This window comes from Ictidomys tridecemlineatus, chromosome 15, assembly GCF_052094955.1.
Source record: "Ictidomys tridecemlineatus isolate mIctTri1 chromosome 15, mIctTri1.hap1, whole genome shotgun sequence".
Lineage (NCBI taxonomy): Eukaryota > Metazoa > Chordata > Mammalia > Rodentia > Sciuridae > Ictidomys > Ictidomys tridecemlineatus.
In genome coordinates this window covers 5,351,889-5,376,169 of record NC_135491.1, presented here as the reverse complement: position 1 = coordinate 5,376,169, position 24,281 = coordinate 5,351,889, and the positions used below count along the sequence as shown (strand labels likewise).

The 24,281-nt window shown below is 58.7% G+C and overlaps 2 protein-coding genes across 2 annotated transcripts; one reads left to right on the top strand and one right to left on the bottom strand.

Annotated features, from left to right (window-relative positions):
• The first annotated feature begins 299 nt into the window (after nucleotides 1-299).
• Nucleotides 300-15,359, top strand: Iglon5 (IgLON family member 5). The gene is made up of 8 exons (XM_078031506.1): nucleotides 300-435; nucleotides 8,049-8,127; nucleotides 8,796-9,028; nucleotides 10,468-10,587; nucleotides 11,829-11,963; nucleotides 12,150-12,270; nucleotides 12,747-12,901; nucleotides 14,068-15,359. The coding sequence occupies exons 1-8, from the start codon at nucleotides 357-359 to the stop codon at nucleotides 14,154-14,156; spliced, it is 1,011 nt and encodes a 336-aa protein (XP_077887632.1). The 5' UTR covers nucleotides 300-356; the 3' UTR covers nucleotides 14,157-15,359.
• A 709-nt stretch (nucleotides 15,360-16,068) lies between these two features.
• Vsig10l (V-set and immunoglobulin domain containing 10 like) lies at nucleotides 16,069-24,281 on the bottom strand. The gene is made up of 10 exons (XM_078033328.1): nucleotides 24,266-24,281; nucleotides 22,756-23,691; nucleotides 22,024-22,317; nucleotides 21,609-21,893; nucleotides 20,705-20,959; nucleotides 19,726-20,004; nucleotides 18,844-19,140; nucleotides 17,912-18,025; nucleotides 17,540-17,694; nucleotides 16,069-17,051 (listed from the first exon to the last, which is right to left on the bottom strand). Exons 1-10 carry the CDS (start codon nucleotides 24,279-24,281, stop codon nucleotides 16,980-16,982), a joined length of 2,703 nt encoding a protein of 900 aa, XP_077889454.1. The 3' UTR covers nucleotides 16,069-16,979.

Sequence of the window (24,281 nt, the reverse complement as noted above, 5' to 3'; positions counted from 1 at the left end):
ACCCGTGTTGGAGCCGGGAAGACGCGGGGTGCCCGGGGCGGCGGGGTGGGGGCCGGGCCGCAGTAACAAAGGCCTCTCCCTCCAACAAGCAACCCCCCCTCGGCCCCGCCTCCGCGGCCCCCCGCCTCCCCTGATTGGCCGGTCTCCCTGCCCGTCAGCGCCGCCCCCCTCCCCGGGTCTGCTGCAGCTCCGGCCGCCTCGTCGCGCCCCCCCAGCCCCCTCCCCCCGCCCCCGCCGCCCCCCGGGCCGGTGCAGCCGCAGGCGGGGTCCCCCTCCCCCTCCCCCTCTCCCCCAGGCCTCACGCGCCCCGGACCGGCCCCCCCTCTCCCCTCCCCCTCCGCGCCGCCGCTGCCGCGATGCCCCCCCCTGCGCCCGGGGCCCGGCTCCGGCTCCTCGCCGCCGCCGCCCTGGCCGGCCTGGCCGTCATCAGCCGAGGTACCGCAGCGCCGGGGGCGGGGGGCTCGGCCGGGACGCCTGGGTCTGGGGCGGGGGATGGGACGGGGTGCGGGGCTGCGTCCCCCGGCCGGGAGGGGAGCGCTGGACGCCGAGGTCTGGGCCCGCCGCAGGGGTTGCATTCCCTGGCCAGGAAGGGGGTCCTCCCAAGTCCCGATCCGCGCCCTGGGGCCGTGGGATCGTGTCCCGGGGCTGGATCCTGGGCCCAGGGGCGGAGGTCCGCTTCTCGTCGCCTGCTAGCAAGGGGGTAGCGGACACCTTGTCCGGGCCTGGGGGCCCAGAGTGTGTGCCTCTGGATCGGGGAGGGGGCTCTGACGCTGGAGTAGGGGTCCCCAGACATGATCTGCGAACCGAGTTGGGGTGCTACGTTCGGAATGATGCGGGTCAAGGGTCTTGCCTCTGCTTGGAGAGGGTCCCTAAGGGAGTTCTTGCCTGGGGGCTGGGGCATGCGTCTCTGGACAGAAGGGTGGGGGGGATAGATATCTTCCCAGGGTCAGTAAAAGTAGGGGACACAGTGTCCACAGACCTAAATCCCAGGGCCAGGAAAAGGGAGCCAAGAGCTGAATCTCCCAGTTGAATCTTCTAGGTTAAGAGAAAGTGTTGGCGTTTGGGGTGGTGCAATTATGTGGGGGAACAGTACTGGGATCCAGGAAGTTGGGGTGCTGGGCTGGGAACTGATTCCAAAGCTCTGATGAATGTCTGGATTTCTGGTGCTGGACAAAGCATGAGAGATGGAGGGATGAAGGACAGGGACCCATTGGAAGAGGAGGGGAGGGGGAAGGGTTAATGCAGGTCACAGGGTTAAGCTCAACCCCACCAGTGGAGACTGGGGGAGGGTCTCCAGCTGAGCTGGAGGGAGTCCTGCTGGAGGATGTGTGGAAGGAGCCTGTGTCTCCCCAGCAGGGCCTGGCTGGGAGGGGATGGTCAAGGAGATGCCCCCAAGGGGAAGAGAAGGAGAGTAGGAAGCCGCTGGGTGGCTCCGCGGGCAGGGAACAGTGCTCATCCAGTGTCTCTGGAGGATTCCTCAGGCCTTGACCCAACCAAGGGTTAGCTTCAGGGACAAGAAACCCCAACATAGTGACCTCAGCACCAAAGAGGCAGCTGCTCTCAGCCTCCCTACCATATATGCACAGCCACACAAACACCGCCACAGCACTCTGCCCCAAGATGCACCTGCAGACACCCAAAGTCCTACAAACACATCCTGGTCCAGACAGGACATCTACATCTACGTCCCCACACCCGATCAGGTCAGGGCCAGAGTGGGCCAGAGCACCAGCCCCTTGCTGGTGCAGAAGGCTGGGTGGTTATCTGATTTGCAGACCTGCTCTGTGTTCCTCTCTGTCCCTGTCATGGTCTCTTTAGATCTCTGTGTCTTGGCCATTTCCAGAGACTCCTATCCTGTCTATTATTTGCTGGTGACATTCCATCCATTTCTGTCTCTGGGTCTTTGTCTCATTCCTGCTGGTCTGGGCTCAGTGTCACATCTGTCTCTCTGCCTCTCAAACTGTTCCCCATGGTCACCTCCCACCTCTCTTCCTGGCTCCCTTGTTCATACCTCAGTCCTCCTTCACCTGTTTCATTCTTCCCTTCTTGCTGCCTTCTTCCTCCCCCAACCCCCTGTCCCTTTGTGACCTATTTCTCCTCCCTTCCTCCCTTTCCCCCTTTACTCTCCAAGGAACTTCCCATCTTCCACTTTCTGTCTTCAAGACCCCAGAAATCATTGCCATGCACACATTCTGGGTGGGAGCACTCGCAAAGCCAGGGGTAGCATGTGACCTTGGTCAATTCCAGCCCCATCGGTGCTTTAGGTTCCCCATCTGAGAACCAAGGACAAGAGATGATGGGGTGGGGGGTGAGCCATGACAGCTAGGTGCCAGACAGGCACCCAGCCCACCCACCCACCCTCAGTTTGCATTGTCTGAAAATAAGCCCTTGGCAAGATATGCAAAATAGTGCCTTCTCCTCTTTTATGGTGATGTTTTCCAAGTTACGAGCTGCACATGAGTAGAACAGTGCACCTCGCAACAGGTATAAGAGCAAACCCTGCGGTGCCCCAGCCTGCCCTCCTCACACCTGCTCTCTGAGAGCTGGGCCAGCGGTGGCTTCTCTCCCTGACACAGGCTCAGACTCAACAGGTCAGTGGAAGAAGAGGACTGGTTGGTTGGGTGATGTTTGTTTGTTTGTTTGTTTGTTTTTCCCAAAATAGAAACAAAAATAAGCCCATTTCTTATTTCCACTTAAAAAAAAAAGCTCTGTGGCATCCATAAATATTAATCTACTTTTATTTTTTTTCTAAATCTTTTATGCCAACACACAGGCATACACACATACTCAAGTGTACATATTCATTCACAAAAGTAGTTACACTGTATCATGAAACAATTCAACAAAATCAAAAGGCAGCTGTAGCAGGGTTGGAGTTCTTTTGCTCCACAGGCAGCTGGTGGAGGGACAATAGCCAAGAAGGGGACAGGAAGGTCGAGTCCCAGTGCTGCCCCTGACCAGCTGTCCATGGGACCTCTGAGCTCCCAGATTGACGGAATGGTGGGCTCTGCTTCATTGGTTCATTTAGCAAATGTTTATTGAGCCTGGAGTCCCTGCTCCAGGCACTCGGGAGACGTGCATGGACGTGAGCGGGTCAGACCGAGTACTGCCCTCATGGAGCTTGTACCACAGTGGGACGGAGAGGTCAAAGGCAATCGCAAAGTCTCACAGACAAATAGATGGGTCACTTCAGAGAGTGACAAATGGTATAAAAAAGATAAAAGTGACTTGGGAATGAGTTGGCAGTTTGATTCTGGGTGGTCTAGAAGATGAGGCAGCAGAGAGTGGCCTGAAGGAAGACGAGAAGTCACACTTGGACAGGTCCTGGGGACAGCAGAGGCCCTGTGGTGTGGACCCCCAGTGAGATGGCAGCCAACACGCAGCATCCGGTTCCAGGGTGCCGGGCCCACCGTCCGGACTCCAGGGCCTCCCTAGTGCAGGAGGGGAGCCTGCAGGCTTCCCGGGTCACCAAGCGGGGAGTCTGGGGGTCCCTTGTGCCAGCTGCACCAGGCCCACCCCTTCTCACGGCCCTCCCCAGCCAGATCCTGGGCCTCCTGGTCCCCACGTCACCTAGCCAACTCCCTGGAGGACCCGCACGGGCTCACACCCACTGCCAGGGCCCCAGGGCCCCGACCCATGGTTTCTAGGACTGTGGGATCGGAGCACTCCTACCCCAGCCCACTGCAGGGTCCCCGCTGGGCCTCAGTTCTTCCAGGACCCAACTCAAGGTCACTCAGCTTTTAGAAATCTCGTTCTCTCTCCAGGAAACCCACCTGTCTGTGACCTTCATTCCTGAATTTATCAAAGGAGTGTGAGGCCCGCTAGTCTGGACTGTGTGGACTGTAGGTCCCTCAGGGCAGGGATCCCCGGGATCCTGTGTGGTCCCGGGGTCCCCCAGGAGGCTCCTGGTGCCTGCAGCTCCGCCTCCTAACAGCCAACTCTTGGACAGCCCTTGCAAGGACAGGGCCACACCAGCAGCCCTACATGTTCCCCTCGAAGTTCCTCTTTTAGTCCACTCATGTCCCGGGCAGGGAGGCGTGGTCACCAAGCCCACTTACAGGTGGGGAAACTGAGTCTCGGAGAAGGGAAGTGATTGTGGGGCTCTGTGGCAATGCTGCAGTTTGAACTGGGGCGGTTCAGCTCCCTGCTCTGTTCTCTTGGCCCCCAGGGGAGCTGTGCTGGGTTGTGCCGGGCCAGGAACAGCCATAGATGTTTCTTTAAAAAAGAAGGCGCTAGCCAGGCACAGTGGCGCAGGCCTGTGATCCCAGCAACTCAGGAGGCTGAGGCAGGAGGATGGCCAGTTCAAGGCCAGCCTCAGCAACCTAGGAAGACCCTGTCTCCAAATTCAAAAAACGAACTAGGGATATGGGTCAGTGGTAGAGACCCCCGGGGTTCACTCTCCAGCACCAACAGATAAAAAGAAGGTGCAGCTGGGAACGGCCAGCACGTCGGACCCTCATGCCAGGCTGGTCGCGGGGATCCTTCACGGAAACCCTTGTGGAGAACTCGTATTGTTTTCATTTTTTCCGTTTGGGCAAACTGAGGCTCAGGTTGACCGGGGGTCACCCAGGCTGGACGTGGTGAGCAGACATTTGGTTTTCCAGTCCAGCTCCTGGGGATCTGTTGTCTCTGAGGACCTTCCGTTCCCTCTCACACACTGCCCAGCTCTGAACACGGCCAAGAGTCAGGTCCTCAGGGAACCAGCTCCTGGTCCAGTGAGGGTCATGAACTCCATCTCAGCTGAGTCACAGGGGGCCCAGAAGAGGGGGCATGGGCTTTGCCTTGAGCAGTCAGAGAGGGTCTCCTGGAGGGGGGGCGTTCGTGTCGGGAGTTGAGGTGTGTCACCGTGTCCATTTAGTTATTCACTCAAAAAGGCCTCCAGCCGGCCAGCTCCTGTGTGGGGAGATGCTAGGGACCCAGACGTGAGTCAGAACCAGGCTCCGCCCTCAAGGAACTGCTAGTCTGCGGGGGAAGTCAGACAGCACCGTGTCCTGGGCTCCAGGGGAGGTAGTCCAAGCACGCGGGAAACAGACGCTCGCCTGTTCTTGATCAGTGTCTCCTGAGGCCTCCTGCAGACCAGGGGAGCCGCGCCTTGCTGGAACCCTCCGTCTGGTGAGGACAGCAGACCTGACACCACCCAGGGTGATCGGGGCATGCAGGGGAGGAACCAGGCTCAGGGACAGAGTCGGCTGTGGTCACTGAAGAAGCTCAGCCCTGAACCAATGAGTGACTGACTCCCACCCCCACTCACTGCAGCCCAGAGAGGGAAAGGGACTCACCCAAGGCCACTCAGCACAGAGGAGGGCCTCCTGATCTCAGAGTTTTGGGGTTTTGTGAGACAGATGCAAAGGCCTGAGCTCTCCATGTTCATAGATACAGACTAGGAACCAAAGACCTGGTTGAGGGATGGATTTGCTCATCACACATTTCCTCGGACTGCCCGAAAGCCAGGCTCTGAGACAGACAACTTCTACCCAAGGTCATGTGACCTAGGAGCAGGGCAGGAGCTCCCCTAGGAAATCTGGGAGGGCCCCTGTGCCCTAGGAAACCTGGAGAAGGATTCCAATGGGACAGTGCGTGTGCTGTGAGAAGAGGGCCATGCAGGCTGGACCTCACAAGCCAAGGGAGACAGGGATTCCCAACAGACACCAGGCTGAGGGGGGACACTGGGAGCCCCAGGGGTGCAGTCAGCTCTGGGCACAGGAGACACACCTGTGGCAGGAATGTGTGTGTGTGTGTGTGTGTGTGTGTGTGTGTCAGTGATTCTGGCCCAGCGTGTCCTGCTCGCCTCTGGAGGGCCCCCTCCCCACCCCAGGGCCCAGCCCTGCATCCTGCATCCCCTGAACCTGGAGTGGCACCTTGGACAGCTCCACCTTCAGCCTCAGGCCTTCCTGTCCTGCAGGCCCTCTCAGTGGGACGATGCCAGGTGCTGTGCCCCTAGCGGGCATCCCACAGTCTGCTTGAGCTGTTTGTGGGTCGGAGAGAGCTATGGTCCAGAGCAGGAGGTTCTAACACCCTGAAGTGCACACTACTGTCCAGCCCCAGATGTCAGCAGAACTGGGACCTGGGAACCCTGGCCTAGGATGCAGGTCACCAGAAGGTGGCCAAGTCCTGGGGAGGCGAGGTCTGTCTGTCTGTCTGTCTTGGCCAGCCTGGGAAGGGATCTTGGTGCCCACATGTAACTGTCTCAGAACTGAATGGCGTGACATGACTGTCTCTTGGTCCAACTCCCTGTGTGGCTGTGTGTGGCCATGTGTGATCTGACCGTAGGTGACAGCATGACTTGGTGCACCTGATCCTCAGCCTGGGGTGGCCTTGGTGTCTGAGGGGATGTGACAGTGCAGCTGTATGCTCGTGCAGGGTGTGGCTTTGTGGAACTCTGACCCAGGGCCTTTCAGAGTGGGGCTGGGGCGCGTCCCCTCAGGCCGTGGTGTCAGCGTGACAGGTCAGGCCAGCGTGTGTCACCTCCCCTGGGTAGGCTGTAACCAGACGTGGACTTGGCAGCCCCGTTGGTGTGCGAGGAACCCTGCGGGAACCAGTGGCATGGGGGGGGGGGCTTGGTCTACAGGTGCTGCTTGACAGGGACTGTCCCCCTCGGCGGAGTGTGACAGTCTGACTGCTCCTGGGGCAGAGCTGCTTTTCCAGCTGACCTGCTGGCGTGTGTCTGGGGCTGTGGGTGTCAGTGTGACTCAGTGTTCCTCTGAGCAGAGCCATAGCCTTGTGTGTGACGGAGGAGCTGGGACCGTCTCCTGGCCTGCTGTGGCTGTGTGTCCTTGCCAGGCCCTGGCGACTGTGTGCGTGTGTCTGTCCTGTCGTGAGCAGGCTGTGCGTGGCAGCCCGCTCCATACCTCAGGGGGAGGACCAGGCCCTGGCCTGGGAGCCAGGCTGAGGGGCTCCGCGGCCCAGGTCCACGCCCGGCGCCGGCCAGCCCACCGCAGTTGGCTGTGTCCTGGCCCCTTCCTGAGGGGCTGCTGATGGAGAGGGCCCCCGGGAGTCATCGGGGCAGCATGGGCAATTAATTCATTAGATTAATTAGCTCCTCTTCCCAGGCTGGGGGTAGGGCAGCCGCACAGGGCCCTCCCGCTCCAGGCGCCAAGGTCATCCAGCCCATCCCTCCCTCCCTGCCCAGGGCTGTCTCCACCGCCTCCGCGTGCCCAGCCCCCACTCCCTGGCCCTGGTCCAGCCGGCCAGCCACGGTCCACAGAGGGATGAGTGTGGGAGGGGTGTTGATGGGGCCTGTGGGCCACACTGGAGTGTGCAGGTGGGAATGGGTGTGTACCCGCAAGTGTGCCTGTGAGCACAGGCCGCAGGTGTGTCTGGCACACGTGTGTGTGCAAAGGTTTGTGTGTGTCCATGCACCATGTCTGCAGATCTGGGTGTGATGTCTGTCTGTGTTGCGTGGAGCACGTTGGCTCTGTGTGCCTGTGGCATGTTTCTGAATTCATGTGTGTCTGTGTACTCATGGGGGTCTGTGTGCACGTGGATCTGTGCATGTGTATCTGTGCACACGCATTCCTTAAGTGTGTGTTTATACATCCTGCACATTCACAGCCTGTGAATATGTGTGTGCATGCATGTGTGTGTATATGCATGCATGTACACAAGTGCCTGGGTGCTTGTACCTGTATCTGTGATGTGGTGTATCTGTATGTGTAAATGTGTACACATGCCTCATCTGTGCACATACATGTGTATCTGTGTAATTATGAATTTGCACATGGATGTCCCTGTGCACTGTGAATGTATTCTGTGTGCTCATGTAACTGCACATAGATGTGTGTCTTCATACCCATGTCTGTGCGTGTGTGTTGTTTGTGTATGTTCACAGATACATGCATGCGTGTATCTGTGCCTGTGCTGTGTTGGCTGTTGCCTCTGTGTCTGGAGATGTGTGTTTGTGTGTCCCCATCTATCAGTCAGGCCCAGTGTGTATGGGTGTGTCTGCCATGTCTGAGTCTCTGACAGCATCAGAGGATGGTGTGGAAGACGTCTCTGTGTCCCCAGGGTGTGTGCTCACGTGTCCCTCCTGCCTGCCCTCTTGTCCACAGGGCTGCTGTCCCAGAGCCTGGAGTTCAGCTCCCCCGCAGACAACTACACCGTGTGCGAAGGCGACAACGCCACCCTCAGGTACCTCCTGCAAGCGGAGCCAGGAGTCCAAGTCCTCTGTCCCTCCCCAGTGGGGGCAGCCTGGCAGGGGCAGGCTGGGGCCATGCCATCCCCATCAGGCCCAAAGGAGTGTGGACTCTGAGTCCAGTTCTGCTCCAGAGCCTCTGTGTCCCTGTCCGTCCCAGGAGTGCTGCGCCTGAGACACCACGTCCAGGATGGAGAGTGCCCACACCCCGGGCTTGGCATGACGTGGCCACGTCGTAAATGAGAGCAGGGTCACTGCCTCGCCGGCTCGCTCCTCACCTCACTCAGGGCCCGTCTCCTCTCTCTGGGTCTCCGTCCCTCTCTGGGTCCTTGTCTCCCTCCCTCTAGGTCTCTGTTGCCCCTCTTTCTGGGTCTCTATTCTCTCCCCTGGGTCTCTCTCTCTCGGTCTCTGACTCCCCCTCTCTGACCCTCTGTTCCCCCTCTTTCTGGGTTTCTGCTCCTTCCCTGGGTCTCTGTCTAGGTCTCTGTACCCCTCCTGTGTCCTCATCATCCCTCTTCCCAGGGTGCCCGTGCCTCTCTGGGTCTCTGGCACTTAACATCAGCACATGGGCTCTCTGAGGCTCAGCTGCCACCTGCCCGGGTGCACAGCAGGGTCCGCCTTTTGGGTTGCGGTGTAGAGAAACCCTTCCTCCCCCACCCCACAGCTGCTTCATCGACGAGCATGTGACCCGCGTGGCCTGGCTGAACCGCTCCAACATCCTGTACGCTGGCAATGACCGCTGGACCAGCGACCCGCGTGTGCGGCTGCTCATCAACACGCCTGAAGAGTTCTCCATCCTCATCACCCAGGTGGGGCTCGGGGACGAGGGCCTCTACACCTGCTCCTTCCAGACCCGCCACCAGCCGTACACCACTCAGGTCTACCTCATCGTCCACGGTGAGCCCTCGGCCACGGCTTAGGATAGGGTGAGGGGTGTGGGAGGAGGGGACTCGTGACAGGCTGCATTATGGTGGGAGTGGGGACACATTCAAGTAGAAGACGGGCACAACCCTGCCCTCATGGATTTCAGCCAAGCAGAAGGGGGACGTCACACTCCTGGTGACGCTTCATTGGACCGTTTCTAGAGCGGGAGAGCTGCAGGGTGAGGGGCGCTCAGAGGAAGACAGGCACTCTGCGGAGCCGTCTCCTGCGTGCCCACCGCGTGGGGCTGTTCTAGACGGAGGATGCCAACGAGGCAGGCTGTCCCTGCTCCTTGGGAGCAGATTTCCCCGGGAGCGGCTCAGGGAGGGCTCCCAGGTACAAAGCCGGTACCAGAAAAGAAACAGAGCCTCGGGGATCCACAGGACCAGACCCAGGGCTGCGAGGGCCCACAGCAGGGGGGGAGGCACAGAGGGCCTAGAGGTGAAGCTCGGGAGGCTGCTTCCCTGGCCAGCAGAGTGGCCCGGAAGACAGCAGCACACGAGGGGAAACGGCCCGAGACAGGGAGTCCTGATAGCTCAGGAGCCAGCCTGCCCGGTTCCAGACTCAGGGCCAGCACCCACCTGTGAGCAGAGGCCTCGGGATCAGCCTCCTCCTCCCGGGATGGGGACGGTGCTGGCACTCAGGCAGTGCAGGACCTCCTCAATCAGAAGGGCCACCTGTATTTTCTCCTTTATAAGAGAAGAAAAACCTTCTGCCAGTTAAACTCTGCTTTCCTATATCACAAGCCAATCCTGATTAGAGAATGTCCACAGGGAGGACGGGAAGTAAGGCACAGTGTATTAGAACTGGGGAAACAGGGTAACGCCCACCCAGAAAACAGGGTGCGGGCCTAGTGGCTGGGTTTTTGTAAAGCAATTAGAACACAATCTACCACATAACTTATTTAACTTATTTGTTAAATAAGTTAATTTTAAAATAATAATAAATAAAATAGCCAGGCATGGTGGCAGGAGGATCACGCGTTCCAGGACAGCCTTGGCAACTTAGAGAGACCCTGTCTCAAAATAAAAAGGGCTGGGAATGTGGCTCCCAGGTAGGAAACCACTGGGCTCAATCCAACATACCCCCCAAAAAATCATAATGACAAATAAATAAAAGTGGAGCCAGTAGAGCCAGGGAGGGAGGAAATCAGACCAAAGATAAAGTTAGGATGAAAGCAGAAAAGACAGACAGACAGACAAAGCCAGTAATTAGACAGGGGGCCAGGCCCAGGCAGAGAAGAGGGCAAAGAGTCAAGTGAGGAAACAAAGGGAGGTTTAGAAGGTCTGGGGCCTGGACCCTGGGTCTGGGGGAGGGGATGGGCCTGGACCCTGGGTCTGGGGGAGGAGGGAAGAGGGCAGGCTGGACTTCCAGGAGTGCACACAGGACTTACTGACCTCTCCCGCTGCCCACAGTCCCTGCCCGCATTGTGAACATCTCCTCCCCTGTGACGGTAAACGAGGGAGGCAACGTAAACCTGCTTTGCCTGGCTGTAGGGCGGCCAGAGCCTACGGTCACCTGGAGGCAGCTCCGAGGTGAGGCCCTACCCCTGACCCAAAGCCTCTTCCCCAATTCTGCGGTCTGGGCCCCTCATTCCCCATATTCCTGGCTGGACTCCCAGATCCCCCTTCTCCAGCCCTTCTGGTGTCTTGATTTCCCTTCCAGCCGGATCTCCAGTTATTTCCTCACCAGACCCCAGTACTAACCTCCCAGTTGCTGCCCAGTCTGGGCCGGTACCTCCAAAGACCCCACTAAGCCCTGGCTCTGGCTTCTCCCACCTGCTCACTGATTCTCCTAGACTCAGCTCCCCACCACCAGATGCCCTAAGCCAAGCTGCAGCCTGGGCCCTGGCCATACACTCACCTCCTAGTCACACCCCCACCTCTCTGCAGCTCATTGTTATAGCTCAGTGGTTTCAAAATGTGGTCCCCAGACCCCAGCATCAGCATCCTCTGGGAACTTGCTAGAAAGGCACACTCTCAGGCCTCTGCCCAGACCCAGAGGAGATCAGGAGCCCCCTCCACCTCACCCCAGTCTTTTTCAGCAAGCCCTGAGAACCACCTCTCAGGGCTCCCTCCAAATACAACAGCTCTGGGCCCAGACATCACCCTCCAGCCCTTTACCTGCTCTTCACTGCCAGATTCAGATCTCTGGATCCTCACTCATTGGGTCTCTGGAGACCCATGGTGCCAATTGCTAGGTCCTAATCCCTGGATCCCCTGAGATCCCAGAACCCAATTACTAAGCCTCAGATCCCTGGATCCTGCCCCACTGTGTCTTATGAACCCCACAATCCTGATCTTGAGATCCTGGATCCCTGGGTTCCTTAAGTCCTAAGGGGTCCTCTGTGTGCAGAACTGTCACAAGATTGCAGATATCGAGATAACTAATAATCAGATATCAATTCCCTGGACCCGAAGAACTAGGTCTCAGAATTCTGGATTCTTCCCCATGGTGTTCCCTGGATCCTTCTGAGATCCAAGATCCTGGAATCTTCCACCCCATTGGATCCTCTGAAGTCCAGGATCTGAATCATAAGATCCCAGATCCCTGGATCTTCTGAATCCTGAAATTCCAGGACCCTCCCCGCTGGGTTGCAGTGCCTAAGTCCCTGTCCTCACTCTCCCACCCCTCAGGCCCCTCCCGGCTCCTACTGCCCCGGGCACTCCAGGCCGTGCTGTGCCCGCCCCGCTGATGTGTGTCCGTGTTGTGCCCGTGTTGTCCCGTGTTAAGTGTTTGTGTCCGGCCCCGCCCCCTCCTGCTCCCTCCCCCACAGACGGCTTCACTTCCGAGGGTGAGATCTTGGAGATTTCTGACATCCAGCGGGGCCAGGCCGGAGAATACGAGTGCGTGACTCACAACGGGGTTAACTCGGCGCCCGACAGCCGCCGCGTGCTGGTCACAGTCAACTGTGAGCGCCCACCCCCACCCCGGCACTGGGCAGGAGAGGGGTGGGCCTTAGGGCCCTGGGGAGGCGGGGTCTGTATGTGGGAGAAGGAAGCTGGGCGGGGCTCCTGGGTCCGAGGGAGGAGGCTGCTGGAGTGGCACCCTGTAGTCCCCACGCTGCTAAAATTAGCCGACGCTACACCCTCGCCAGATCCCCCGACCATTACGGACGTGACCAGCGCACGCACCGCCCTGGGCCGGGCAGCCCTTCTGCGCTGCGAAGCCATGGCCGTGCCGCCTGCGGACTTCCAGTGGTACAAGGACGACAGACTGTGAGGACCGCCCCGGGGCCGGCCGGGAGAGGAGGAAAGGGGGAGGCCCTCGGTCCCTGGAATGGCAGGGCCAGGGCGCGGGGGTGGAGGGGCCGAGTTCTGTGTTCTGAGAAGTGAGGGTCCAGCGTCTAGGTGGTAGAGCCTGCCGGGTCCAGGGAGACTAACGTGGGTCCCGGGATGAACGCCGAAGCCCGTCTCCCGGACTCTTCAGGGAGGGGTCTAGGGTCGGGAGTCCGCTGAGGATCTGGCGTGCAAGGGGACCACTGGGACCGGGTTTGAGAGCCCTTAGGAATTGGGGGTTGTGGCGCACACAGGGAGAGTCCAGTGTCCCTCGGGGCCACCGTGCTTGGAGAAGGCATCCCTGAGGAGCTAGAGAGCTAGAGCCCGATGCTAGTGGTCGCTGGAGGAGGCCGAGACGGGGGACTGGGCGCTGCTCCCAGGAGGGTCTGGCCCAACGCTGATCCCGTCCCCGGCAGGCTGAGCAGTGGCGCGGCCGAGGGCCTGAAGGTGCAGACGGAGCGCACCCGCTCGATGCTTCTCTTCGCCAACGTGAGCGCCCGGCATTACGGCAACTACACGTGCCGCGCCGCCAACCGGCTCGGAGCGTCCAGCGCCTCCATGAGGCTCCTGCGTGCGTCTGCGCGTGGCGGCAGGGCAGGGGTCGGGGGTCGGGAAGGGGAGGCAGACACCCCGGGACCCACCCCCTGACTGGCCCTGAATTTAGGAAAGAGGAACCGTGAGACTTGAGCAACGCGACTGGGCAAAGAAACCGATCCACTGGATCAATACTCATTGAGCGCCCACTAAGGGCCAGGTGCTGGGGACACAGCAGTGCACAAAAGAGACAGGATTTGGGGATGCACAGAGCTCGTGGCCTAGTAGTAATAGGAAAGCATATATGTGGGCACGTAGATAAATAAGCAAATACATGAACAAAATATTATTTTGAATATCAAGAAGAGCTGGCAAGAAACGAATAGATAGGATTAGAGGTGGCAGGTGTTACCCAAGGTCATCAGTCAGGCTACCCTGAGGGGCATCATTACTCTGAGACCAGAATGATAAGAAGCCAGCCTGTGCCATTCTGCTGGAAGGGCTTCACAGGCAGGGGAACAGAATTTGCAAAGATACGGTGAGAACAGCTTGGTGTGGCAGATAAATTGCAGGGAACCTGGGAGGAAAAAGGAAAGTAGCCCTTGCCCCATTAGTAAGGGGTCTGGGCTTATTGTACTGCAGGTAAGGCCACTGGGGGCAGTTAAGCAGGGAGTGACATGTGTTGAGACTTCTAAAGACAATCACTTAGGGCTCTGAGATGGAGGCAGAGAGCTGGCGGGGAGGGCAGCTGTAGAGATCCAGAGCTGGGTGGATGGACAGCATGAAGCCTCTGTCCAGAGTCGCCTTGGATGTGGCGCCATGGGGCTAGGTGCCAGGCTGATGTGCGAGCTAAGGTAAGGGAGGAGCTGAGTCAGAGTGCTCCTGAGGCTTGGGCTGGAGCTGAAATATTAATATGCTCAAGTATTGAAGAGGGAGGGGAGGGCGGCCAGCCAAAGGCAGAAAAGTCCAAGAAACAATTTTGGGCATGTGGAGGATGAGACAACTGGTGGAAATGCTGGACAGACAGATCCTAAGACAGAAGGACAGGGCTAAAACAGTGGAACGGAGTGGAGAAGATCTGAGAGCGTGCTAAGACTCACAAAGCAGAAAAGTCTCAGGAAGGCCCCCTGAGAGGCACCCAGAGGGACACGCAGGAAGCCTCCCCGCTGCTGCCTCCGTCCCTGACCCTTCCTCTTCCCTCAGGCCCAGGATCCCTGGAGAACTCAGCCCCTAGGCCACCGGGGCCGCTGGCCCTGCTCTCCGCCCTGGGCTGGCTGTGGTGGAGGATGTAGGTGCAGCCCAGGGCCTCCCCCTGCAGGGGGCCTCGGGCCAAGAGCAAGAGGAAAAGGGGGAGCCAGCGCCGTGGGTCTCGAGCGGGCAGAAGAGCTCTCAGCCACCGAGAAGGACGAGAGGAAGAGGAGGAGGAGGAGGATCTTTAGAGAACCCATCACTGTGAGGGATAACGCAAAATTATGCATCTTTCTACAGCCATTCTCGCCACCCGTTCACGTTTCCAGTTGTGACCCACCCCCGCCACCCCACACCCCTCTCTTAGCTCAGGCTGTCAACGGGCTCGTGTGTGTGGGTGGGTGTGTGAGTGTGAGCCCGCACGTATGTGTAGGTGTGTGTGGGGGGGAGGCTGGAGGAGGGGACCAGCAGTCCTCCCCCGCTGCCACCCCGTGTCCCCTGCCCCGCCCTGCTGCCTCTCTCCTCTGGCTGGAGGTAGGTATGTGGGTGCTTCTCTGTGAGGCTGCGAGAGAACGGCCAGGCTTTCCCACGTGTGCACGCTGCCCGCCCCTCCCCCTCGCTGTCACTAGGGCAGGTCTGGAGCTGGGCAGTTGCTCAGCCTTCAGGAAGAGGTGAGGGCTGCCTTGGCAGGTTCCTCCCTGCTGCGCCACCTGCTGCCTGTAGCCAGAGGCCCCATCACTGGCTCCGTGGCCTGAGACCTTCCACTTGCCCTGCCCCTCCCCACCCTGGACTTTCTGGCCCCCTCCTGGGCCATTCGGTGCTTCCATCCAACTGTCAGGCTGGTGACAGAAGTCGCCTGTCTGTCTCAGTGCTTTGCCCCGCCCCCGCCACCACTCCCCTTGGCCACCTGCAGTACCAACCAGCTCCCCCCGGCCCTGCAGCTGGCCCACAGGTGTGGGCTTCCCGGCCTCCCACTCCCTGGCCTCCACCAAATGTACCTCCCAAAGGCTAACCTGACCGTCCTCACACACAGACACACACCCACACACCAGCGACTGTGACCAGCAATAGCCCTCTGGCTCCAGCTGTCCTGTAGCTGGTGACCAGCTGCTGATCCCTGGTGGGCCCCTGTTGTCAGGAAGGGATGCTGAGGCTGTGGCCTCAGCTCGGATTGTCAGATACTCCACCCTGGTACACCACGACACACAGAGGTGTGGGGGGGGTGACATCCTGAGCCCAGAAAAGATGCCATGTCACCAGCTCCAACTCCCTGGAGACCCTCTATAACCACCCACCCACCCACACCACACCACCCAGAGCTTGGTGGAGAAGAGGGCAGAGAGGGGCGGGGGAGCAAGGGGCAGTGACTGTACCTCAGACAGGGGCGTGGGCCCCATCCCACATTGTCTTCCATTCCCAGGGTCCAGGGATCGGGTAGGGAGGGGAGGGCTGCTGGGCGGGGAGGGTGGGGGGCCCTGGGGGCCGTGTGTTCCGATTCATGGGGAGTGTTGAGACCACCGCACCAATAAACGCCTTTTTCCAAAGTCTCTGCCTGCAGCTGTCAATGTCATTAGGAGTTGGGAGTGGAGGGCACGGGGTCGTGGATCTCTGGAGGTGCCTCCCCAGCGTCATTCCCATCCCCCACTCTCTCTTTGGGGCCTTTAAATTGGCCCATTACAGCAGTGGCCCCTAATTGGCTTAAGCCATTCCCCAGAGCCCATCTCCCACCGCAAGTGGCTCAGAGGTGTGCACATGGCCCAGCCGGGCTACGGAGGGAGTAGATTCATGAGGAGTGGTGCGTCTGCTGGGTAACAGGGCTCCAGGATTCACGGTGGGCATCTGCAGGATCACTGGGTCGTAACCCGAAACCAACCGCCTCCATATTTCTTGCTGCCATTTATCTTGTTATCTGCAGCCAAGAGAATCCCCACTGGTGGACCCCCAATTCTCAGTGAGATAGCTGACATGCAGGAGAGAGCAGCAGCTAGCCCAGCCCTTCACTGGCACCAAAACATCTATCAGTCAACAAATAATTTATTGATCGCCTGCTGTGTGCCAGGCTTTGTGATAAGTGCTGAGATAATGTGTGGTTTCTGCCTCTGTGACGCTGTCAGTGCAGAGCTGGAACCTAAGCTACGCGTAATGATGTATTTACATGTGAGGAGGGAAAGTTCAGGGGCTCTGGGACATAACCCATGACCAAAGAGAGGTGAGGGGAAAGATGGTAACGGCTACCTGGGAGCTGATGATCGATATGGGGAAGACAAGTGCCCAGACAGTGAATTCAGGGACAAAGGCCTGGAGGGGGAGAAATATGGCTGAGAGAAACGCTAGGGAGGGGCTGGGGTTGTGGCTCAGCGGTAGAGCGCTCGCCTAGCACCTGTGAGGCCCTGGGTTCGATCCTCAGCACCAATAAAAATAAATAAAGGTATTTAAAAGAAACAGAAACACTAGGGAGCAGGGTTAGTCCTGGGAAGAGGGTGATGAAGGCCAACAGGCCAAAGCACAAGACCTTGGAGGTCCTTGAGGAGTTTAGATAAAATCTAAAGAGTCTAAAGAGAAGAAGGAAAAGAAGGAAGCCTGGGAGCTGGAGGGGGTGTGGCCCAGAGGAGGCAAGGTGAAGACAGGAGACCACTTCAGGGAACCTGGGCAAGCTCCCCTCCAGCTCAGAGGAACACGCCGGCCCTGCCTGTCCGCCCCAGAGCCGGGGCTTGTGAGAACTGCACTGTTTCAGATGTGCAGGACCTCCTGTCCCAGGAGTCCCAGCTTGCTGGGTCTACAAACACAGGGTAAGTCTTCTCTGTGACGAGACAGGGAGTCCCACTTTCAGGGCCCAGCCCTCAGTCATAGCTGGCCCTACTTGCTGCTGGGGCAAAACAGGATCCTTGCCCCAAAATCCCCCGTGAAGAGTGGGGCACTGGCTCGGATCACACCTGCGTGGCTGTCCGAACAGTTCTTGGTCCCCCACCTGGAAAGATGACTGGACTGGGGCTGGTGGCCTGGAAGAGAAGCAAAGTAGGGGTGATCTCAGGAGGCACCCTGGATGTGACATGACTCACCCACATCATTTCCCCAGCCTAGCTCAAACTTTTCAAAAACTAGCTGTCCCTCCCCCTGCCCCCCATATTTGACCACCATTGGAGGGGCTAAGACATGCAGCAGCAACCCAACTTTAATGGGAAACACGGAAATTCCACTGCCTCAGGGAGAAAAATGGAAGGTTTGAGCAATTTTTATGAAAATCAAAGGAGGCCTCACCTCATTCTCCTTTGGAGAAGATACTAGGATGCACCCTTCTGTTAGGATACCTAAAAGCTGTGCAGGAAATCCTGTCCAGATTTTTTTTTTCTTATTAAGAAATAAGGTTTTACCAACTTTGTAAGCTGACAAACAAAGTTGGAGACTGGAATTAAGAAACACTCATCTTCCTGAGTATGAAACAAGCTCCGTCCCCATTCTGGGAGGAAATGGGGACAGGTGCACTCACTTGGTAGGCCTTGGCTTTGTTAGAGTCCTTCAGAGGGACTTGGAGGGGCAGTGGCTGTGGGGTCTGAACTGGGCTCACAGTCTGCATCTTCTCCTCTGGAGAGATGACCACAGGGGCCAAGGCTGCAGGATGCTTCTTTTTCTTTGGTGCCTTCGCTGAGAGAGGAGGCAGAGAAATAGGAACATGTGATTGGCTGCCCCAACATGCAGACCCAGCCAATAGCAAGGGAAGCTGGGGTGAGAGGCGGGACCTCACTTTGATTGATATGGAGGTAGGAAGATGGGACATGCTAGGACTGCGCTGATTGGCTCACTTAGGTCTCCCTTTTTCTAGCCCCTCCCAGTCGGCCTCCTCTGCAGGCTCCCCACTCACCCCGGTAGCAGGGCAGGCAGTAGATGCAGAGGAGAAGCAGCAGGACGAGCAGTGCTATACCCAATAGGGAGCCCAGGACAATGCCAGCAATGGCACCGGGGCCCAAGGTGGGGCCTGGAAGAGACAAACAGAAGGAAGAGAAGTTTCCAAACCCCTAATTCACCCTTCCTGTGAGGATCCCGTGCACTGTCCCTCTCAGAACACAGAACTTGGGGCTGAGCACTCTCAATTCATTTAATGTTTTCTGAATGACGGACTACCCAGTGCCTGGCAATTCGGCCTCGTGGTGAGGATCCACTGGTGGGTAAGACAACCCAGATGCCTACTCCATGGGGATTAATAAGGGCAGCAGAATAAGGAGCAACAACTAGCATAACGACAGACTGGACTAAGAAGGAAAAAAAAAAACCCTGTAATAGACATAATGGGAGGGGAGATGATGTTTAGCAAGGGTGATGGATTAAGGTCACTAAGAAAGTAACAGCTGAGCAGAGATCTGAAGAATAAGAAGTTAGTCAGGCTAAACCTGGGAAAGGGTGTTTCAAGAGGAGGGAACAGAAAATGAGAAGGCTCAGAGGTTGGGAAGAGCCTTCTGTGTTCAGTACAGGGTAATGTGGGTGGAAGGAGAGAGAGGGAGAGGGAGGGAGGGGAGAGGGAGGGAGAGAGGGAGAGGGAGAGAGGGGGAAAGAGGGAGAGAGAGAGAGCCAGAAAGAGGGAACATGGCTCTGAAGACACCCCTATCTTGGATTTCTGGCCCTGGGAGCCATGAGAGAATCAACGTCTGCCATTATAAGTCGCCCAGGTCATGGTACATTGTTATGGTGCCCTAGCAGGTTACCAGAGGGGGAAGACAAGCCACTGCAACAGATTGAGAATGGCTGGCCAGAGTTCTAAGAGGAAGTCCAGGAGAAGATGTCCACGGCCCGACTCACCTGCCTGGTAGACCCGGCTTTGGGATGGAGGCCCTGGCTGGGACCCCAGTATGGGCAGGATGCGCAAGGTCCAGGCCCTGGGGGTCCGAGGAGGGAGGGGCAGCACAGCTGAGCGCTCCCGAGGCCCCAGGATAAGCAGGGAGATCCAGTCCTCATAGGCTGTGGCTCTGCCCAGTTCAGGTCCCTCTGTCCGTGCCTGGATCACAAAGCTGCTGATCAGGGCCCCACGCTCCACATCCCAAGTCAGCACTGCCGCATCCCGGGCTCTCTGCAGCCTCCATGAGGCGATGGAGGGGCCTGGGGATGAGGGGAGGGGGTGGCTGGATTCTTGGGAGCTAGAGAGGAGAGGGAAAGGGAACTGGACACCTAAATCCCCTACATGGAGAGCTACATTCCTGTCTCTGGAAAGAGGAAGGAGCTAGGGGCCCAGCTTTCTGCTTCTGAGGGAGGAGGTTGGGCCTGGACCCTGGGTCTGAAGGAGGAGGCTGGGCCTGGACCCTGGGTCTGAGGGAGGGGGCTGGGCCTGGACCCTGGGTCTGAGGGAGGGGGCTGGGCCTGGACCCTGGGTCTGAGGGAGGAGGCTGGGCCTGGACCCTAGGTCTGAGGGAGGAGGCTGGGCCTGGACCCTGGGTCTGAGGGAGGGGGCTGGACCTGCACCCTGGGTCTGAGGGAGGAGGCTGGGCCTGCACCCTGGGTCTGAGGGAGGAGGCTGGGCCTGGACCCTGGGTCTGAGGGAGGAGGCTGGGCCTGGACCCTGGGTTTGAGGGAGGAGGGCGCCTGGACCTCAGGGATGAGAGAGGGGGCCTGGACATACTCCTGGGTCTGGGAGAGGAGGAGGTGGGAGACTTAAATTGACAGGTTCTTGGAATGGGCGGGGCTCACCAATAAGGGTAATCTGGTCGACCCCAGCACCCAGCGCCCCACTGCAGAACACAGAGTAATTTCCCAGGTCCACATTCAGGCTGAAGTTGCTGATGAGAAGCTTCTGCCCATCTTGGCTGATTCGCAGGCGACCCCCGCCTCCTGGAGCCAGGGGCCTTCCTTCCCGGGCCCAGGATGCTCGAGAGGGTGGGAGACAGCCAGAAGCCTCCAGAGCCACCTCTGCCTCCCCTGACCTTGTCTCTCGCACCAGCTGATGTAGCAGCACCTCCCTGGGGGCCTCTGTAGGTGACAGAAGCCCAGTTAAAAGTCAAGACCTGCCTAGTGTGGTAAGGCCCACCTGTAATCCCAGCAACTCAGGAGGCTGAGGCAAGAGGATCACAAGTTCCACACCAGCCTGGGCAACTTAGAGAGACCCTGTCTCAAAATAAAAAATAAAAAGGGCTGGGGATGCAGCTCAGTGGTATAACCACCCAGGGTTCAATCCCTAGTATTGGGAGAAAAAAAAAAAAGGCAAGACCATATTCTCCACTGGAATAATAAGTCCTGTGTCCTTCGATAAATCAAATAGTGGTGAACCCAGCACTGTGGGGGAACTGCCCATTCACTCTCACATTCATTCATTCACTGATATCCTCAGCAAACACTTAACTGAATATATGTTATACATGGGCAAGGGCTGGGAAGCCCATTATGCTCAGCTATTCATTACTTTGAAAAAATGAAAATAAAAAGATTAATCTATCTTTCCAAATATAGGGACTGCCCTGTTCCTGAGACCAGGGGGAAAACCCTGCCCCTGCCCCCTCCCCACCCTGGAGTACAGAAAAAAAAAAAAAAAAACTTGTTGCCTCTTTAGTTTCAAAGAAAGTCAAGTTCTGCCCTTTCCTGGAGTAGAGGGAGGTTCTTCCCGCCCTACAAGTCCCAAAGGACCAAAGGAAAGTTCCCTTCTCTCCAAACAGCAAAGCCCTGCCTCTCTCACCCGGGGTGACAGTGCAGGTGCGCGTGGCCACCAGGTGGCGAGCAAGGCAGACGACGGGGACTCCACTGAGCTGGGGGTGGGCGGGAACCACCGCCAGGAGCTCGGAGGGCTCCGGACCCGCGCGCACACCGCGGGGGAGACCTTGGAACTGCAGGGAGGCTGCAGGTACCCCGCCGGGCCACGAGCAGCGGAAGTGGAGGCTGCGGTCCCCAGGACCCCCTTCTACTGAGCACTTTGGGGGCCCGAGGGGCAGATCTGCAGAGAAGTAGAGATCAAGGACTGAGTCGGTCTCCCCACCTTCTCCAGGGCTGCCTCTCCGCGCTCGGACCCCACTTCTTCACCTAGCCCCGCTTCATAGGTGCAAATCCTGTCCCTTTCTCTGGCTGACTCAGCTCCCTGTTCCCAGTAATCCCCGTTAAGCGCGCAACTCCTGAACGCCCCTCTTTCGTAAAACTGCAACTTCACACACTGATTCTTTCCAAACGTGACCCAGCCCTTTCCTTTCTGGCTCCACTCTCCCAGGTCACCCCGCCCCCTCCTGGGTTACTCCACGAGACACCGCCCCTTTTCCTGGGTAGCTCCGCCCTCCCGGGTAGACCTAGCCTCCTTCTCCACCCCCTTTGCCAGGTAACTCTCCTTTGGCTGATACCACTTGCTGGCCCAAGCAACTGGGTCCCTTCCCTTCCCTCTCTAATCCCATTCTGCGCCATTCGCCGTCTCCTCCTTCTGGTTCCGCCCTTTCGCCTAGGCGTTCCCGCCCCTTCTACCAGCAATCACCGCCGCCCTCCCCGCTGCAAGCCGCGGGCGCCACCCCACACCACCACAGCTGTCCCAGCTCCTCCTAGCTGGCCCCTCCCCTCCCCAGCTGGCCCCGCCCTAGCTGTGGCGCCCCAGCCGCTTTCACCTGCCACCGTAAGGTTGAGCAGCGAGCGGCGCCGGCTGCCAGTGCGCGGGTTCGCTGCGAGGCAGGCGTAGGCGCCCGCGTGGCCTGGCCCGACGGCTGGCAGCAGGAGGCGCGGCCCTGCGGGCACTGCGGCCTCGGCCGGGTCCGCCAGGCTCCACGTAATGTCAGCCGGCGGCCGCGAGGCGGCGGTGCAGCGCAAGGTCACGTTGCTGCCTGCAGTGACATACAGGTCCGGGGCGGCGTCTCGATTGGAAGACGCTGTGATGACCGGCGGATCAGGACCGTCTGGGGGAAGAGGGAGTCGGGATTAGGCTCAACCGGGGCGTCTCCAGAAATCCCGAGACCAGGCCACTAGTCCTTTCTCTCCTGGGATTCCAGAGGGACTCCTAGCTGGCTCAAGGCAGCCCCCACTCACAGAAGACGCTGACGTTGGCCGCAGCCTCGGTGTGGCCAAAGGGGCTGCGGACGTGGCAGGTGTACCGCGCATGGTCGCTGCGCACAGGGCGAGCGATGAGCAGCTGGTCGCCCTCTGCGCGGATCCGGGACGACTCCGCTCCCTCAGAATCCGCTGCATTCAGAGCACGGCCGTCTCTGGTCCAGCTCAGCTGCCCACAGCCTGGTTTCCAGCCCACACAGCGCAGCCGGAGCTCCACCGCCCCCTCCTCCGTCTCTGGGGTCTCTGGCTGCACAGACAGCTGGGGTATGGGCTCTGGAGAGGGCCAATGCCCTTAGGATCCGTTCAAGGAACCAGGCCCCAGTACTCATTCTCTTATTCCCAGGTCTTCGCCCCCAGCCACTGCCTCCTTTTAGCCCCAGGAGTCTGGTTATCCGTCCCTTCCCTTTCCTCTCCTTGACCCATGATGTCTCCTCCCTCCAACCCAGGAGTCCAGTCCCAGCGGCTCCTCACTCAGACCCAAGGGTTCAGTCCCCATTCCTTGCTCCGTCAGACCCAGAGTACAGGCCCCAGCCCTCCTCCCTCAGACACAGGAGTTCAGGTGATCCCTGCCCCAGTCTTCATCCAGGTCCAACCTTCCTCAGCACCCCTGCCTCGGTCCCTTGTCCCTTAGGGGAGGAAACATCCTTACAACAGAAATGGCTTGCCCAAATGTCTCAGCAGCCTGCACTTGTGACTCCAGGGCCCACTTACCATACACATTGACTGTGAACTCCTGAATCTGCCGAGAGACCCCACCCCGGATGACCTCAGCTGTGTAGACCCCTGCATCATCCAGCTGGGCAGAGGCAAGTTCCAGCCCCCCTCGGGCCTGGTCGAATCTCAGGCGGTCTCTGTGTGCAGGGTCCAGGCTGATCAGAGGAGCCCCTGGCCCCAAGCCCCCAGCTGCTAGCACCTTGGAGCTTCTTCGCCAAACTACCAGAGGGGCAGGAGGAACAGGGCTGGGGGCTGGAGCCAGGGAGAGTCGGATGGTAGTCCCCACCAGCACAGCAAGAGGCCCCCCAACCTGCTGGGGGAAGCTTGCAGCTGAGTGGGTCTCCAGAGGAACTTTGGATTGGGGTCTCTGGGCAGAGAATTCAAGGTCCCGATTCTCAGGGGGGAGTTTTGAATCTGGGGCCTCAACAGTCACTTTGGAGTCAGGAAATTGAGCAGAAATGTTTGAAGTTGTGGTCTTAACAGAGAAGGAAGGCACAGGACTTTTGGCAGGAACTGGGGAATCCAACCTCTCAGGAAACACTTCTGAACCAGGAATCGTAGAGAAGGTGGGATGGGGGCTCAAATGTTGACCCTCGGCAGAAATATTTGACCAGAGGGACTCAGACACATCATTTGAATTTCGGGCCTTGGGAAGCCAGTTGGAATCAGGAACTTCAGCAGAGGCTTGTGAATCCAGAGAGAATTTTGGAAAGTTCTGGCTGGGGGGTTTGATGGAGGGAACTTTGGAGCCCAGGCTGAGGGAGGAGCTGGCTGAGTCCAAGGAGGCGGAGGTAAAGTTGGTTTGCTGAAGTCCAGAAGTGGCTCCCAGGGCAAGGATCCTTAACGGAGGGGCTGCAGTGGAGAGGTAGGAGGGGTGGGCTTTGGGGGAGGCTGCTAGGAAGGGGGCTGGTGGGGAAGGGGTCAAGAAAGGAACTTACCCAGGAGTAGGAAGAGCAGCAGAGCCTGCAGGATGTCCATGGTGCTGGCCGCACCCCTGAGAGGACACTGGAGAGAGATCCAGGGCCTGCATCCATCCCTCCTGGGCTGGACGAGTCCAACAGGACTGGTAGCTTAGCTTCCTGGGCGGGGAAGGGAGCCAGACCCAGCAGGAGGTGCCAGAGTCCCCCTGGCTGAACTGGTGGCTAAGCCGCCCACCCCACCCTACTTGTTGTCCTCATAGGCTGGCCCTGTCTGTGGAGAAACCCAGCCCTGTCCCTGCATGTTCTAACTACAGGGGGAGAGGGGGAGAACAGAGTCCCAGCTGAAAAGGAGGTAGCAGACATATCAGGCAAGTCCAGGAAGGCTTCCCAGAGGAAGGCAACGTGGCCTGCTGGAGAGCCTCCCCTCTGATGGCCTCCCCTCAGCTCAGACTTCCTCCTCCCCAGCCTTCTCCCTCTGCTCCCTCTGTCCTGCCTGTAGCCTCTGATATCCACATCTGACCCTGCTCCCCGCTGCTCCAGGTCATCCCAGGGTTCCCTGTTGCTCTCAAGTCCCTAGTTCTACCTACCTCTCCTGAGACCCAT

Coding starts and splice junctions, on each gene's coding strand:
- Iglon5 (XM_078031506.1), top strand. CDS start 357: ATGCCCCCCCCTGCGCCCGGGGCCCGGCTCCGGCTCCTCGCCGCCGCC. Junction 11,964..12,149: donor CGTGCTGGTCACAGTCAACT/GTGAGCGCCCAC, acceptor CACCCTCGCCAG/ATCCCCCGACCATTACGGAC. Junction 12,902..14,067: donor CGCCTCCATGAGGCTCCTGC/GTGCGTCTGCGC, acceptor CTCTTCCCTCAG/GCCCAGGATCCCTGGAGAAC.
- Vsig10l (XM_078033328.1), bottom strand. Junction 20,005..20,704: donor CACCTGCACTGTCACCCCGG/GTGAGAGAGGCA, acceptor TGTCACCTACAG/AGGCCCCCAGGGAGGTGCTG. Junction 17,052..17,539: donor ACAAAGCCAAGGCCTACCAA/GTGAGTGCACCT, acceptor CTTCTCTTCCAG/GCCACCAGCCCCAGTCCAGT.